A 15,667-nucleotide genomic window follows, 5' to 3' on the forward strand; every position below is an offset into this window, starting at 1 on the left:
AAGAAGGACCTGTTGAAATCAATGGACTTAAGACTGCATTCAAATAGCATTTCATTCAGTTTTCATGATGACTCCTTACCTAATCATTTCCACATTTTTATGTGATCTTTCTCCACATGTAAAAAAAGCCACTTCTGGAACACTAGTGGAATATTTAGCATACGTTTAAGTACTCATTTCCGTATTGCTTCAAATAGTTGCACAAGCCAGCTATAATTAATTGTTATTCATAGTTGCTTGAGAACATAATCATCGTACTTGTGGTTGCAGGCCCTACTGAAGCTGGATTGCCAAGGATTACTTGCACGCATCACACAAGACACAGTCATTTTTACGTCTGCTGTGAAGCTTGGGAAAGGCTGGAGAGAGCTAGCGGAAAAATTAGCACGACTCACAAAGCAACAAATCGAAGCTTATGAAACTCCCCACCGGGGCACAAATGGAGATGTCCCTCCAGAGGTGAGACTTCTTTCACTTTCTTTCACTGTGCTCTTTTGCCACCAGAGCTTTTTAGGCTGAATACAGGCCATTGTTGTTGTTGTGATAAAATGACGACGCGTCGAACAGAAGGGTGAGAATGAAGGGAAGGCCTCGAGCCAGGCATGAGGCTCCCATTTATTGAAAACTTCACAGCTAAGTTAACCATTAACATACACAGAGAACTCCAAAGACCAAATAAGGAATGGTGTGCCTTCTGATACCAAATATGGAAGTTGCTCCTTTGGTTACACCCATGTGACATCTTCATTGCGTACGTGACTTGATGCATGCTTACAGCTCTCTCACTCACCCCCTCCTCTAAACACCTCATGATCTCCAGTACTTTTCCACCTATTCCTTTGTTCTCCTGCTCTGCCTAAACATGTGTTTCCCAACTTGGTGCCCACAATGCCCACAGAGCCAAATGGTATGCCAAATGAAGCTCTGCATCTCACCCAATCCAGTGTGGTATGCCAACACTATATATCAATCATCCTTATCTAAACAGAGAGGCGTGGTATGCCAGCGCCTGGCTAAACTATAATTCCCACATCTCCCCCTTTTTAATTTATTAAATGCAAAAGGCCAAATTCGTTAGATGAGCAAGGGTGTCAGCATATCTGTGTCAGACGTGGAAAGTCACTTCTGTGAGAGGGTAAGGAGTGCCGCTTTTATGGGCATAATATGTATGTCATGAGGCAAAACTTGTGCAACAATTGCATTAACTTTGTAAACCTTCTCATATAAAACATATATAAACATATAAACCTTGTATCAAACTATGTAAACTTTTCAAACAATTTCAACAATAGCAATAATAAGAATACTTCTCAGTCTCTCAGAAAGTGAGGGCTCAATAGCTTAATGTCTGTCAAATGTTCAACAAAAGTAACTTGTTCCTCAACGGAGGCGTAGTGTCTTCTATAAACGTGTTGACACATTACTGATGACGTGCATAACTATGTTCCTGTGTCTGCAACGAGTTAGTGGTTAAACAAGTGAAAGCTGCCATCAACAAATTGTCTGGTGTTGGTGCAACATTTTGGCTTTTTAGTAATTCCACAGCTTGGGACGAGAGGGCCTTAATTTGTCCCCAGGTGACACGATGATGTTGTAGTGGCACACGATTTCGATCTCTCTGGGGATCATGGAGTTGTAGTGCAGCCAGGTTGAGCATCTGGTCTGGGTGTGAGTCCTGGATCTGCAGTGCTGCCAGGCTGGGCGTCAGGTGAAACCTTGGATCCTGCAGACCCTGACGCCAATCCATCTTTCCAAGGCCTTACACAGCGAGCTGGAACCCAAACTGGACCTGAAGGAGAAAGCACAGCAGCATAGCCCCGCCCCCATGTCAAAAGGGGGGCAGGCCCTAGCCAAACAGGGTTAGGCAATACCCTATACCTGACTTGTGGCTGGGGGAAACTCACTTTCTGACCAAAATGATTTTCAATTGGAGTTGACAAATTTGTGATGTTTAAATGATTCAATGTAAACAAGACTTTATTCAGCCATTCCTGTTTTGTGGGAAGGCTAACTGGATTCCCCCCTTTTTGTTTATGTTTGTCAAGAGCTGTTTTTAATGTCCTATGCGTTCTCTCAATTACAGCCTGTCCAGTCGAATTATATGCTATACCAAAACGATGCTGGATTTGCCATTGTGTACAAAACTCTGCAAAATCACGGCTACAGTATGCAGGTGCATTGTCTGTCTTTAGAATTTGGGGACGACCCATGACAGCAATTGTTCTTATACAATGGTTAATAACATGCTTTGTGGCCTCTCCTCTCTGAGGAGTCGCCCAAATGTAGTGAGAATGCGTATCAACTGTTACATGGAGATGATTCCAAGGTGCAAAAGCAGAGTATTGTGTAACATCCATTTGCCAGATTTCATTAGCTTTCAACCCTCTGGGATTTACACCAGTAGAGGGCGATGGTGCAATTTGAGAACATTGAGGGCACTGTTGCAAAATAGCTTTTGCATGTTCTAAAGGAAGCCGAAATTGTTGTGCCAAAGCTTTTGCATTTTGATGAAACATAGCGTGACTTTCCCAAGGCGTAACATCATATATCTGCTGCCTTGTTGCCATGTCAGCCTGGGCATTGCCTTCAGACAGAAGACCAGGGAAAGACTGATGTGACCTAACATGCGCAATGTAGAGTTGACAGGTGCGACTTTGCAATAACTGTTGCAGTGTGAGGAACAAACTTAATAGATTGTCATCTAATTTTGGTGTAACATAGGCACCTGGAAGGGAAACAACAAGTTGACACACATATTGGCTATCTGAGATGATGTTAATATCCTGCATTGGGAAGTTCTGAAGTGCTAAAATCACTGCAGCTAATTCTGAACGTTGAGCTGATTTCTGTGGTGGAGTGATTTTAGTCACCCATTTTCCTTGCTTCAACCAGACTGCTGCACCCCATTGTGGACCTCCGTCCGTAAAAATTGTAAGAGCATCTCTCAAAGGATGCTGTGAAATTACAGAATAAACTGAAACAGGAATTTGATGAAAAGCAAGCAGACGGGGATCTGATGGAATATGATAAGAAATCTTCCCCACATAATCAGCTAAAGCTGCTTGCAACTGCACAGAGAGACTAACCATGCGTTCCCAATCCCGTAATGGCAGAGGAATCACTATATTAATTAAATCTAAACCAAACAGAACCCTGCTTCTCTCTCTGCCTTTGAACACCAGTTCAGCAAACATCTGTGCTAAGCTGCTGACAGTAGGTCCTGGTGTATGTGGCAGATTAATCCATTCCAAAATTAACAAAGATGCCTTTTTCTTACCATGCCCTTGTATTTCCTGAGCTACAACTGCTGTAGGTATTTTTGCTGTAGAAATAAGAATCAAAGACAGTGGGACTCCATCCTGGCATCTATCTACCCATACTAATTTTAAGGCATCATTTACTCTGTGAAATACTGCCTGTTGCTCTGAGGTTAAGGTAATCAGTTCAGATGGATCCTTTCTACATTTTAAAGCTCCAAATAAAGGTGTGAGCATGCTTGTGGGCAGACCCACGTAAGGGCGAAGCCAATTGATAGAACCTAAGACTTGCTGTAGTTGTACATAAGACATGGTATCTGATATCTTAATTTGCGGAATTTGTGGTTGAGAATATGTCTGCAATAATTTATGGCCCAAATATAAAAATGGCTCCTGCATCTGAATTTTTTCAGGAGCAATCTGCAGTCCGAAATCAGATAAATCCTTTGATAACTCTGTCAGCCATTCAGGTGCAATGCATGGTGCTGCGACCAATATATCATCCATGTAATGCACCAGATAGGCCTCTGGGTGGCGCTGTCTGAATGGTTTCAAAGCCTGAGCTACAAAATACTGGCAAATTGTAGGACTGTTAATCATGCCTTGTGGTAAAACCTTCCATTCATAACGTTCTGCAGGTTCAATATGGTTTTGAGCAGGTATAGAAAAAGCAAAGAAAGGCCTGTCCTTTTCACACAATGGAATGGTAAAAAAGCAATCCTTTAGATCTACCACCATTACCTGAAAACTGCGTGGAATTAAATTAGGATTAGGCAGACCACATTGTAATGCACCCATGGGTTGAATAATTGCATTAATTGCCCTAAGGTCATGTAAAAGCCTCCACTTGCCCGATCGCTTACGTATTACAAAAACAGGTGTATTGAAAGGGCTAGCAGAAGGTTGAACATGGTTGGCAATCAGCTGTTCTTTCACTAATTCCTTAAGAATTAACTGTTTTTCCTGTGTCAATGGCCATTGCTCCACCCATATGGGACTTGTGGAAAGCCATACCAGAGGCAAGGCAGTGGGTTTAGAAAAACTCATGATTCTCAATCATCTATAACTAGCCTAGCATGGAATTGCTTCATCAAATCCCTCCCCCATAGATTAACATGAATGGGAAGGATTACTGGCTTCAGCTGAGCGGAGTGAGTTCCATCAAAAGCTGTTACCGTGAGCCACCTTGTACTGGAGCGCGCTGCCTGAGCTCCTCCGACACCCCAAACTGAAGGTGACTCTGTTGTGGGCCAGTCTGAGGGCCACTGGTCGCTCCTGATTACTGAGATATCAGCTCCGGAGTCTAAAACACCTTCAAAGGACCTGCCATCCAACAAATATGTGCGTTTAGGTTTTGATTCTTTAATACCCTCAATCACAGCCAAAATGCCAGGATGCAAGGAACGTGAACAGTCTGTAGACCCAAAACCGCCTGTTCCCCGCATCACAGATTCCCCCCCTGCTGGAAGTACATAGGGCAGGATAACTAATTGTGCAAATGACTCTCCCTGTTTCAGAGTCATTGGAAGATTTGTTTCAAATTGAATCATGATAACCCCCTCATAGTCTGCATCAACCACGCCAGGAATTACAAAAATTCCTTTTTTTCCAGCAGAGGATCGAGGGAGAACCAGCCCTACAGTATGTTCTGGCAGGGGTCCCTTTAACTGGGATGGCATAAGAATCACAACCCCTGGAAAGGCAACAAATTTATCCTCCTGATTAATCAAATCTATACCTGCACTACCTTGTGTCGCTGCCTTCGTCTTAGAAATATCAGAGGCGACAGCAATTTCTCCTGGGCTTGCTGCTGGCCCGCTTCTCAGTTTAAAGCCTCTGTAGTACTGCAACATTTATTAGCCCAGTGAAAGCCTTTCTTACATTTTGGACAGACTGTTTTTGGCTTAACACTCTGACCTCCTGCCTCATTGTTCTTGTGAGCGCCCCCTCCAGGAAATCTGCATTGTGCTCGAAAATGCCCCCCACGACCACAGTTGTGGCAATTACCTGTGGGTCTGTTAAAGCCACCCCTGCGCAGAGCTGCTGCCAATGCTTCCATTTGGAAAACATTTGTGCCAATGTCTGAGCATGCTCTCAGCATATCTGCTAGCTGATAGTCCCCACGTGCAGTCACAGACTGCAGTGCACGGCGACAATCAGCATTAGCTTGCTCAAAGGCTAACTTCTTCATCAACTCTCCACTAGCCTCAGGGTTATCTACTTGGCGATGAATAGCCTCCTGTAACCTATCCACAAAATCTGCAAAAGATTCTGAAGCCCCCTGCTTAATTGTAGCAAATGACTTAGCAGGCTTCCCAGATGCTGGAACCCTGCGTAAAGCCTTAAGCACACATCGAGAGATAACAGGATAGGCGACTTCTGGAATACCAGCAGCCTGCTGTGCTATTGTGAGAAAATTCCCTGCACCATACAACTGATCTGGAAGATATAATCCTCCAGAACTATTGCCTGCCTGCAAAGCTTCTCGTTGAAATTCTGAATCCCAAATCACATATTGTGCAGGAGTGAGAAGCATCCTGAAAAGATCCTTCCAATCCTGAGGTACCAAATTATAAGAGGTGCTCACACTCTCTAGCAACCCCTGAGTAAATGAAGAACGCAAGCCTGTTTCCACTAAACTTTTCCTCAGCTCTCTCATAATCTGATAAGGTATGGGAGCCCATTGATATTGAATTTGCCCTTGGGCATCCACAACCTGGGAAACAGGAAAAGCATGCAATCCTGCTTCAAGTTCTTCAGCAGTAAGAGTCCCTTTCAACTGTTCTTTTCGGAAACCCATCCTAATTGCTCCTAATGTTTCTTTTTTGGGCAGGGAAACTACCGGAGAACTAGCTGGCAAAACTGTTGCCTCGGAGACTAATGACACAGGAGGAGGGGTGATTTTCCCCTCTCCTGTGAGCAAAGAATCTCTCTGCAGCTTTAACGCTTGCAAATCTGAGAGCAAAGGGGGAGAGGCCCCTTTTTCTGGGAGCAAAGAATCGGATGGGGATGGCGCCTTGCTATAAGTACAATCCAAATTCTCAATTGCATCCCTGCACTTCTTCCATAACGCAATAATAGATATGGGAGCCCGTGGTTTGCACAAAAGCTGTTGTCCCACTCTTTCCCAGCTCTGTAAGTCTAGAGATTCTTTCTCTGCGAACCACGGACACTGATTTTTGATTTCCTTAATCAAAAGCTCTAAATCCTCAAAATTAACTTCTGCCTGACCAAAACTCTCCAGGATATCCTGTAAATCCTGCACATGCTTGTTTTCCTGAACTGTTATGCCTGACCCCATACTCACTGTGAGCCGTAGCTGATACCGGTAGATCTTAAGGCTATCCCTGCCTTAATGTGTGAGTAGAAGCTTGATCGCGTCGGGATTCACCAGATGTTGTTGTGATAAAATGACGACGCGTCGAACAGAAGGGTGAGAATGAAGGGAAGGCCTCGAGCCAGGCATGAGGCTCCCATTTATTGAAAACTTCACAGCTAAGTTAACCATTAACATACACAGAGAACTCCAAAGACCAAATAAGGAATGGTGTGCCTTCTGATACCAAATATGGAAGTTGCTCCTTTGGTTACACCCATGTGACATCTTCATTGCGTACGTGACTTGATGCATGCTTACAGCTCTCTCACTCACCCCCTCCTCTAAACACCTCATGATCTCCAGTACTTTTCCACCTATTCCTTTGTTCTCCTGCTCTGCCTAAACATGTGTTTCCCAACTTGGTGCCCACAATGCCCACAGAGCCAAATGGTATGCCAAATGAAGCTCTGCATCTCACCCAATCCAGTGTGGTATGCCAACACTATATATCAATCATCCTTATCTAAACAGAGAGGCGTGGTATGCCAGCGCCTGGCTAAACTATAATTCCCACACATTGTTTTTATAACTGACTTATAAAATGGCATTGCTTGCCTTGGGATGTACCGGTACGTGTATACATTCCTTTTGTCCCACCATTGCCTCTGGTCAAACAGGGTTGCATAGGTTTTCCGAGCACAATTCAAAGTGTTGGTGCTGACCTTTAAAGCTCTAAATGCCCTCGGCCCACTATACCTGAAGGAGCATCTCCACCCGCATCGTTCAGCCCGGACACTGAGGTCCAGCTCCGAGGGCGAAGTTATAGGGAACAAGGCGGAGGACCTTCTCAGTGGTGGCGCCCACCCTGTGGAACGCCCTCCCAACAGATATCAAGGAGGTTAGTAACCATACAACCTTTAGAAGACATCTAAAGGCAGCCCTGTTCAGGGAAGTTTCTAATGTTTGATGTTTTATTGTGTTTTTCATACAGTTGTACCTCTTGTTATGAATGCTTCAGGATGCGTACAACACGGGTTATGAACGCGCCGAACCCAGAAATAATGGAACACATTACTTCTGGGTTCGGCGGTTCGCGCATGTGCAGACGCGTCAAATGACGTCACTCACATGTGCAGAAGTGCAGAATCGCATCGTGCACATGTGCAGACGCGGCGCTTCAGGTTACGCACGTCACGGGTTACGAATGGGGCTGCGGAACAGATCCTGTTCGTAACCAGGGGTACCACTTTATTCTGTTGGGAGCTGCCCAGAGTGGCTGGGGAAACCCAGCCAGATGGGTGGGGTAAATAATAAATTGTTGTTGTTGTTTCTTAAATGATATAATACCCATCAAACGTGGTGAAAACAGAATTGGTCTATACACTCATGAAACTGCCTCTCTTCAGTCCTAAACATCTCTCTCTCTCTCTCCCTCCCCCCCGCCATCTTACTGTTATGTGTCCAAACTTTCAACTCTAATAATTCTTGTCTGTGTTATAATAATATGACACAAAATTGCTCAAAGCCATTTCTCAAAGCCCACCCAAAGAGACAAGGCTCATCAAGTTGATGGAGACCAAATATTGGATTAAACATTTAAATTGCTTCTCTAGAGAATTTAAATGGAGTCATCCTGAGGGTTTAAGTGTGAAGATACATTCTGCAATGCAAAGTACCTAAGCCTGCAGTCCTGTGCATATTTTATCTAGGATAAGGTACACTGAGTTCTGGTGAGTTCTGAGTAAACATGTTTTGGATTGTTTCATATTTCTCAATGAAGCTATATAAAAATTTCCATTAACACTGGCCTTTATTGGCAGATGATTTTGGCTTGGTATCCCAACAAAATATGAAAATGTGTAGATATTGTTGGAGAACAATGACAGCTAAACTAGCAAGTCACATGAACATACAATGCAGTTAATAATTCAAACAGGAAGCAGTGCAAAACTTTAAGCATTTCAGTATACTTTGACTTTCAAATTTTTGCTTGTACGTTGCTCAGCATACCCACTAAAACCCACTTGTTCCCATAATAGAAAAGAGGTCAGAATATTCACCTCGTTTTTTGAATCTATTTCTTTTGGCTTGTATTTAATTTTGATTGTTGGCCACCTTGGCTTGTTCTTTGAGTTAACAGAATTTTTATATAGTTCTCTGATATGCGACTTGGACTTGCACTTAAATAAGACAAACATTAAAACCCTACAGGCAAAGATAACCTAGGTGAAATCTTGCGTAAAGTACTCTTTGTCAAAAAGGGGGGGGGGAAGGTGGTACTTGATTTTGCAGTGGTCCTATCATCCTCTCTCTTTTTCTTATGGTTATGTTTTTATTTGGAATCATTCATCACGAGCAGCCTTAGAAATCTCATCTCAGCTGCCACAGTGATATTAAGCTGTCAAGTTAGAAGTTAAATGAAATATTCACAACAACCAAATAGCTGCCTCTTTGTCTGTCAGCATGCAACGTGCAGGAATTTGATAACTCTGTGCGCAGTGTTTTCATTTTCCCTGTGTTTATTTATAGCTTGGACTTTCCCAAAGGAGGGTCAGGTTCTGTAATAGCACTTCTTTCCTTACTCAATTCTTACAGCAGCCTTGTGTGGCAGATCCCACTTTGCAGACGAGATACTCTAATGCTTTTTTTATTTTTGTATTAGTTTCACCTGTAGGCTGCTTTCCCACATAAATGTGCCCAAAGCGGCTCGCAGTGCTGCAAAAGAAATAAAAATAAAATACATATTATTACAATAATAGTTTAATGTGCAAAACATACATAGTATGATAATCCAGCACACAGAGCTTTAAAAGATTCTGATCCTCCATGAATACTATCTTCTACCTCCATGGATGGAGGCCATATAGCCCTGAATACCAGTTGCAGTGAATCACAAGTGAACAGAATACGGTTTTTATTTGCTCCTGCTTGTAGGCATCCCAGAAGCATATGGGCAGCCACTGTGAGAATGAGATGCTGGACTAGACACAACATAGGCCTTATCTGGCAGCGCTATTCATTTGTTCCTAAATAATTCATTTTGATATTACAATTAATTAATGAATTAAATTTGTATAGCCACACCTCTTCATCTGTAGATCTCAGGGCAGTTCACAACATAAATCTGCTTCACAGCAGATGATGATTCCATCCAGCTGGGTCTTCTTCTGCAGCCAATCAGGGCTGGGTGGAGTGTCCACCAATCAGGAGGGAGTGGACTGTTAAACGGTCCAATTGGGCTTCGCTGGGTCATGGCTAGGGATTAGCTGGGCATTGGGGCGGTTTGCTAGGCAGGGCATCCCCGATTATTTCCCTGAGGGGAAGGATAAAATTCTAAAATGGGCCTGGAAGTGTTTTCTTGGTTTAGGAGAACGAAAACTCATTCTGGGAGGAATCGGTTTAATTAGAAACCGGTTTAAAGTCCAATTTTAAACAAAGTTCTTAATTACTTCTGTAAAAGGTTTTTGGCTGAAATGAAGTGGCATGCCTTATCAGCGCAACCATCAAGCTTTAATCCTCATCATGTGTGTTTAAATTAAATTCCAGGTTTGTTTCCAACATGGCTCATCCTTTCTTTGATCCTCTGGGTGAGGGAGAAGTGGTCACAGGTTTTCCTGTCACATTATTAAGAGTCCTTGCTCCTGGATATTAGCAGTTGCTACCACATACAGAGAATCTTAGACCTCAACAGGTTGTTTTAAAGCACGTTCCCTATCTTTATTGAAGGAGTTTACCACAACCATGTCTTCCAACACCCCATTGTCTATGGTTCATGCTTGCTGGTTACACCTGGAGTAGCCAACCTCCTGTTGCTGTTGGACTCCATCTCCCATCATCCCCAGCTAGCAGGTATAATGGTTAGTGCTGATGGGACCTGTAGTCCACCTGAGGGCACAGTGCTTGCTACTACTGTGCTGCACAGCAGTACAAAACACTGGCCACAGTGGCCAGGTTTGAGGCATAGCTGGGCAAATTGCCCCTCTGCCCTGGTAAGCCCCATAAGCTTAGCAGGCAGCACTGGGGCAGCAGGAGTTTCTTTTGGACAGGTCTCTCCTGCAAGCAAATCTGGTCTTGAGCATCGTCATGTAGTAAGCAGAGAATACAAATTCAGGTTCTTCATTCAGGTTTTCCAAACATCGCTAGCTGTGATCATTAGCTCACAAGCATTCTGAGACTTTAAAAATAGCACTTGCTTATTCAGTCAATCTATATGAGCAGACACTCATATTACACAACTTCTTGCCATACTGCATCTCCTAATTCCTGTTAAGTAAAAGAGTGGTAAGAATGAATTGCACTCCACCCTGTCTCTAATTCTTGACTTTCACGCGCCAGGCTGAGTTTGCAGAACTGACATCTAGGAAGCCCCCTTTGTCTCTCTTTAATTTGCAAATTGAGCTTAATTGAGAACATTTGATCCAAAAGCTGCAGGTTCAAGGTTATTTTTACAGTATCTGTCTGCATTTTGAGAGCTTGACAGTGAGACTGGCGTTCTGGCTTCTTTACTGTCGGAGCTAAACTTGCTCTTCATCTGCGGTTTTCAGATTTACTTTAAAGGTGGTAGGTTTTTAAAATAGAAGTTTCTGATGGAGCATCATATTTTTAAAAATGACTTCCATAATTATCCATTATTTTCTGCTGTTCTGATTTGCCAGTGTTTATGCTTGAAATGACCCACCTCATTTTTAAATGACCCCCCCCAAAAACAATACAGCTTTCTGTTTGCCTTTTTGCTATCTTCTGTGCCAATTTTGTGTTGTTGCTTTTTAGTTTGCTGTTGCACCTTCCAGTAGACGTCTACAAAATGGGAATAAAATTAATTTCCACTAGGAATTCCTAAAAGTTTTGTCTGTGCAAGGCTGCAGTGCCCCAGTACTCATTATGAATAACTGCTAATTCCTAAAATTGCTCTTCCCTATTATCAAAGATAATTTCTGGGTTGCCAGAGCTTGTGATGTCCATATGTTTTTAGTGTTGCTAAAAAGTAGTTGCAGGCCCCCTCAACTGGTTCCTGTACTTTATGTGAGATATAAGTTGAGAAATTTAAAGTACTCCTTTGCATGAGTCAGAATGTTGAACTTTTCAGCTCAGTAAAGTCACTCTGCCTCCCAAGTTCTTCCTTGATGAGATCTTATCTAGAGATACTTGTGGTTGAACTTGGGACCTTATTATCACTCTTTTTTCCAGTTAAGCTTCTTTTAAATTTTCCACAAGGAGTGATGACCTACTTTGGGAAACTGCACTAGAATCTGAGCTGCTCGAGTAAAATGTTAACATTCATTGATCAATTACTATATTTGGAGTTTAAAAAAATCAGCTGCTCAGCGATCCAGGTCCAACTCAGGGGGATTTCATGATCGATTCCTCTTCATTCATTTCATTATTGAGTACAATTTAATTTAAAGCATTTTTATCCTTCTTTTTTCCATTAAATTGTTCAAGACAGCTTACAAAAGTTAAAAAATAGCAGGACAGTTAACGAGACCTGCAAAAAACAACAACACATCAGATAAAATATAAACGCTTTACACAGCCTTCAAAATTTGTCTGGTGCCAGACGTATTCTGCACTTGGCTATCAGCAACTTGCGACCAAGTGAAGATGCCTGGGCGCCTGATGTCCCCAACACCTGGAGGTGCATGCCTGGGGATCCTTGGATCTTGACTGTTTTCACACACTAACAGCACATCCTGTAGAATTCCATCCATGATATTTTATCTGTACAATCTGAACAAATTTCAGGAACCAGAAAGTTGAATTGCAAAATACAGCTTTCGAGCCGTCTAGCCCCCAAATGGTTCCTAATGTAAAGGCGGTGTTATAAATTCAGATATATAAGTGTCAGGGTGCTGCCCTCACCTCACGGCAAAGGGTTGCCAGGGCTTTCGCACTATCGCAAGCCCCCTCCCCACCTGCTCAGCAGTTCGTCTTCCTCCAGTGAGGGAGGCGGTGATCCCTCTAGTGGGGACTGAGAGACGGGAAGGGCAAGTAGGAGTCAGGGCTCTGACAGGGAAGGAGAGCCCTCGCATCAAGCAGGGACTGGAGGTGAGGCGCCTCTTCCGTCTCCCCACTTGCGCAGGGGGGGGGACGCAGAGGGGGGAGGCGGGGGTTCCGCATCCCGCGGCTTTTATGCTGGGCAAAGAACCGGAAAGAGTCATTCCCGGCCAAAGGATGAGCTAGATGTACTTTTGTGGCTGCACTGTACATACCTGCACAATAAAGAAGCCTAGTTTTAGAAACCTCGGCGTCAGGCTGGTTACTCATGAGCAATCACTGAAAACCCCTACAACAAGCTAGGCAGCAAATGGCTCCTTAAACTAGGGTTACAACTAGTAATTTTGTTTTGGTGATTGTAACCCTGGTTTAAGGAGCCATTTGGTGCCTAGCTCATATATCTGAATTTATAACACTGTCTTTACATTAAGCAACTTAAAATACAATGGCAAGCGGCCTAAATTATATAAGTGCAGCCTAAAAAACAAACAAACAGACCAGCTGCTTTCAGAATGCCCCTCAGACCGAAACGGTACCATATTTTCCGGCGTATAAGACGACTGGGTGTATAAGACGACCCCCAACTTTTCCAGTTAAAATATAGAGTTTGAGATATACTTGACCGCAGATTCTCCACCCGGCGTATAAGACGACCCCCGACTTTTGAGAAGATTTTCCTGGATTAAAAAGTAGTCTTATACGCCAGAATATACAGTACTTATAAAAAGAGGAAGGAAGAATTGTCTTGGGCAGACAATTTCATTAGTGATTTAATAACTTGTAAAAATGAATCCATAAATTCCTTTCAACATGCTGTGGGGGGACAGACTTTTTTTTTAAAGTTACCTACTTAATGATATAAAGACATATTTGACTGTATGTTTAGAGTTATAGTAATATGATAATGGGGGACCCAGGTGGCGCTGTGGGTTAAACCACAGAGTCTAGGGCTAGCTGATCAGAAGGTCGGCAGTTCGAATCCCTGCCACGGGGTGAGCTCCCGTTGCTCGGTCCCAGCTCCTGCCCACCTAGCAGTTCGAAAGCACGTCAAAAGTGCAAGTAGATAAATAGGGACCGCTCCGGCGGGAAGGTAAACGGCGTTTCCGTGCGCTGCTCTGGTTCACCAGAAGCGGCTTTGTCATGCTGGCCACATGACCCGGAAGCTGTCTGCGGACAAACGCCGGCTCCCTCGGCCTATAGAGCGAGATGAGCGCCGCAACCCCAGAGTCGGACACGACTGGACCTGATGGTCAGGGGTCCCTTTACCCTTTAATATGATAATAAGTATGGGGTATGGATGAGAATAGTTAACTGGGGTATGGCTAAGTTATTACAGTTTTAAGCTGGTGATTTTAATGTTATTGTTGCTGCCTATGCATTCTAAAGGGTTATGTATTTTACCATGAATCTGAATATAGTAAGCCACTTTGCTTTTTGTGCAATGCTCTCCACAGGGAGGTTTGTTGGGCGCCTTCATGATATATTTTTAAGTGCCAGGCAACAAGATGTAAATGATAATAATTGATCCCTGGTATGTTTTCAACTGCAGATGATGTGGAAACCGGCGTATGATTTTCTGTACACCTGGGGAGCTCATTATGGGGACAGTTACAGAGATATGTTGCAAGACCTGCAATCTGCACTGGACAAGATGAAGAATCCTGTGACCAAACAGTGGCGAGAATTAACCGGAGCTCTGATTCTAGTCAACTGCATGGAGGTTCTCCAGGCAAGCGCTTTCTCTAAGATGGATGAAGACTAGAAGTCATCTAATTTAGAAAGGCGCCGTGGAAATTATCTTCCTGAAACACAAAGCAGTTAAATGAGAGCATTTGCATCAAGAACCGTTTAGCTCCTCTGCCTGTGAAAATTATGCCTATTGCTTCTGGCATTTATGGGCTTAAGCGTTTTTAAATGAAAATATCAAGTCATTTATTTTTCAAGCAGGACCAGTTTTCCCTTGCTTTCCTTCATACTCATATCCCTACAACAACATGTCTCGAAAGGTGTTTGTGTATAGCAGTCATAATCTGAACAGCCTTGCAGTGGGCCGCACATTTTTTGGGGAAGTTTAGCCCAGGAGGAATTTGAGCTGGGCAGCATAGTTACATTACTTATTCAGAGCGTTTTACCTAGAAATTGTTCCATATGCCTGCTATTGTCATTCTTGAGAGAACCAGTTAGGGAAACTTTGCGCACTCTTGTGAATACATGGTTGCTCTGAGGTAATTGGGAAAGCTGTTTCATCACATGTAGAAGGTAAATATATCCTTGATTACTTTACTGCAGTAGCACCTTGGCTTACGTTACCCTTGAGTAATGTAAACTTCAGGTTGTGAAAGTGGCAAACCCGGAAGTGTTTCGCCGCATGCACAGAAGCGCTCCACGTGCATGTGCAGAAGCAGTCTGCTGCTGTGTGTGCATGCGCAGAAACGGTCTCTCCGGTTGTGGAAACCTCAGGATCTGATTGGAGCTCTGGAACGGATCCCATCCACAACCAGAGGTACAACTGCATTCATTGGGTGTTTGGATTCCAGTGGAAACGGACTGTCTGAAGGCCTCTCTGCCAGGTATCTGTATTATTGACCCATGTTTCTTCATGAAAAAGTAGTCTGTCCCTTTTCTGGATGTCTTGTATTCATTTCCCCCAGCACACCAGCCCCATCTCTCATGCCCAGGTAATGGGAGCCCCACCTCCATCTTGCTGTGACCTTGCCTTCTTATTCGGCTCTAAAGCACATCCAGAACTGACATTCTGTGACTGTGGTGACATATACTTAGGGTCAGTTCTCTGCTCATTTCTCCACTCCTCAGTGCAAATGAAATGCATGGTCGGTGCATGATTGTATGGAAACTGCCCACTGGCATAGGAACCACAAAGCAATCTGCTCTACTGCTGTCATGGTTTCCGAACTTGTATCCATAACATGGTGGTTCCAACATCCACTTCCGACTATGAGGCTCTGCTTGTTACCCTTTACATCATGATGACAAATGAAACTGTTTTTAATGATTAAAAAAAATGTCTGCATCCACCCAGGTACGTCCAAAGATAGATATTATTTTTGCACCATTGCATGTGTCAAAGGTTTAATGT

General features: G+C 43.4%; 1 protein-coding gene across 1 annotated transcript in view; it reads left to right on the forward strand.

The window, feature by feature from the left end:
• The window catches only part of LOC117055970 (metastasis-associated in colon cancer protein 1-like), a 19,078-nt gene extending 4,447 nt beyond the window's left edge, over positions 1 to 14,631 (forward strand). Inside the window, exons 2-3 of the mRNA XM_033165940.1 lie at positions 271 to 459; positions 14,120 to 14,631. Of these exons, the coding sequence (XP_033021831.1) occupies positions 271 to 459; positions 14,120 to 14,332 (402 nt within the window). The 3' untranslated portion in view covers positions 14,333 to 14,631. The remainder of the gene's footprint in view (positions 1 to 270; positions 460 to 14,119) is intronic.
• Positions 14,632 to 15,667: the final 1,036 nt, after the last annotated feature.

This window comes from Lacerta agilis, chromosome 12 (assembly GCF_009819535.1).
Source record: "Lacerta agilis isolate rLacAgi1 chromosome 12, rLacAgi1.pri, whole genome shotgun sequence".
Lineage (NCBI taxonomy): Eukaryota > Metazoa > Chordata > Lepidosauria > Squamata > Lacertidae > Lacerta > Lacerta agilis.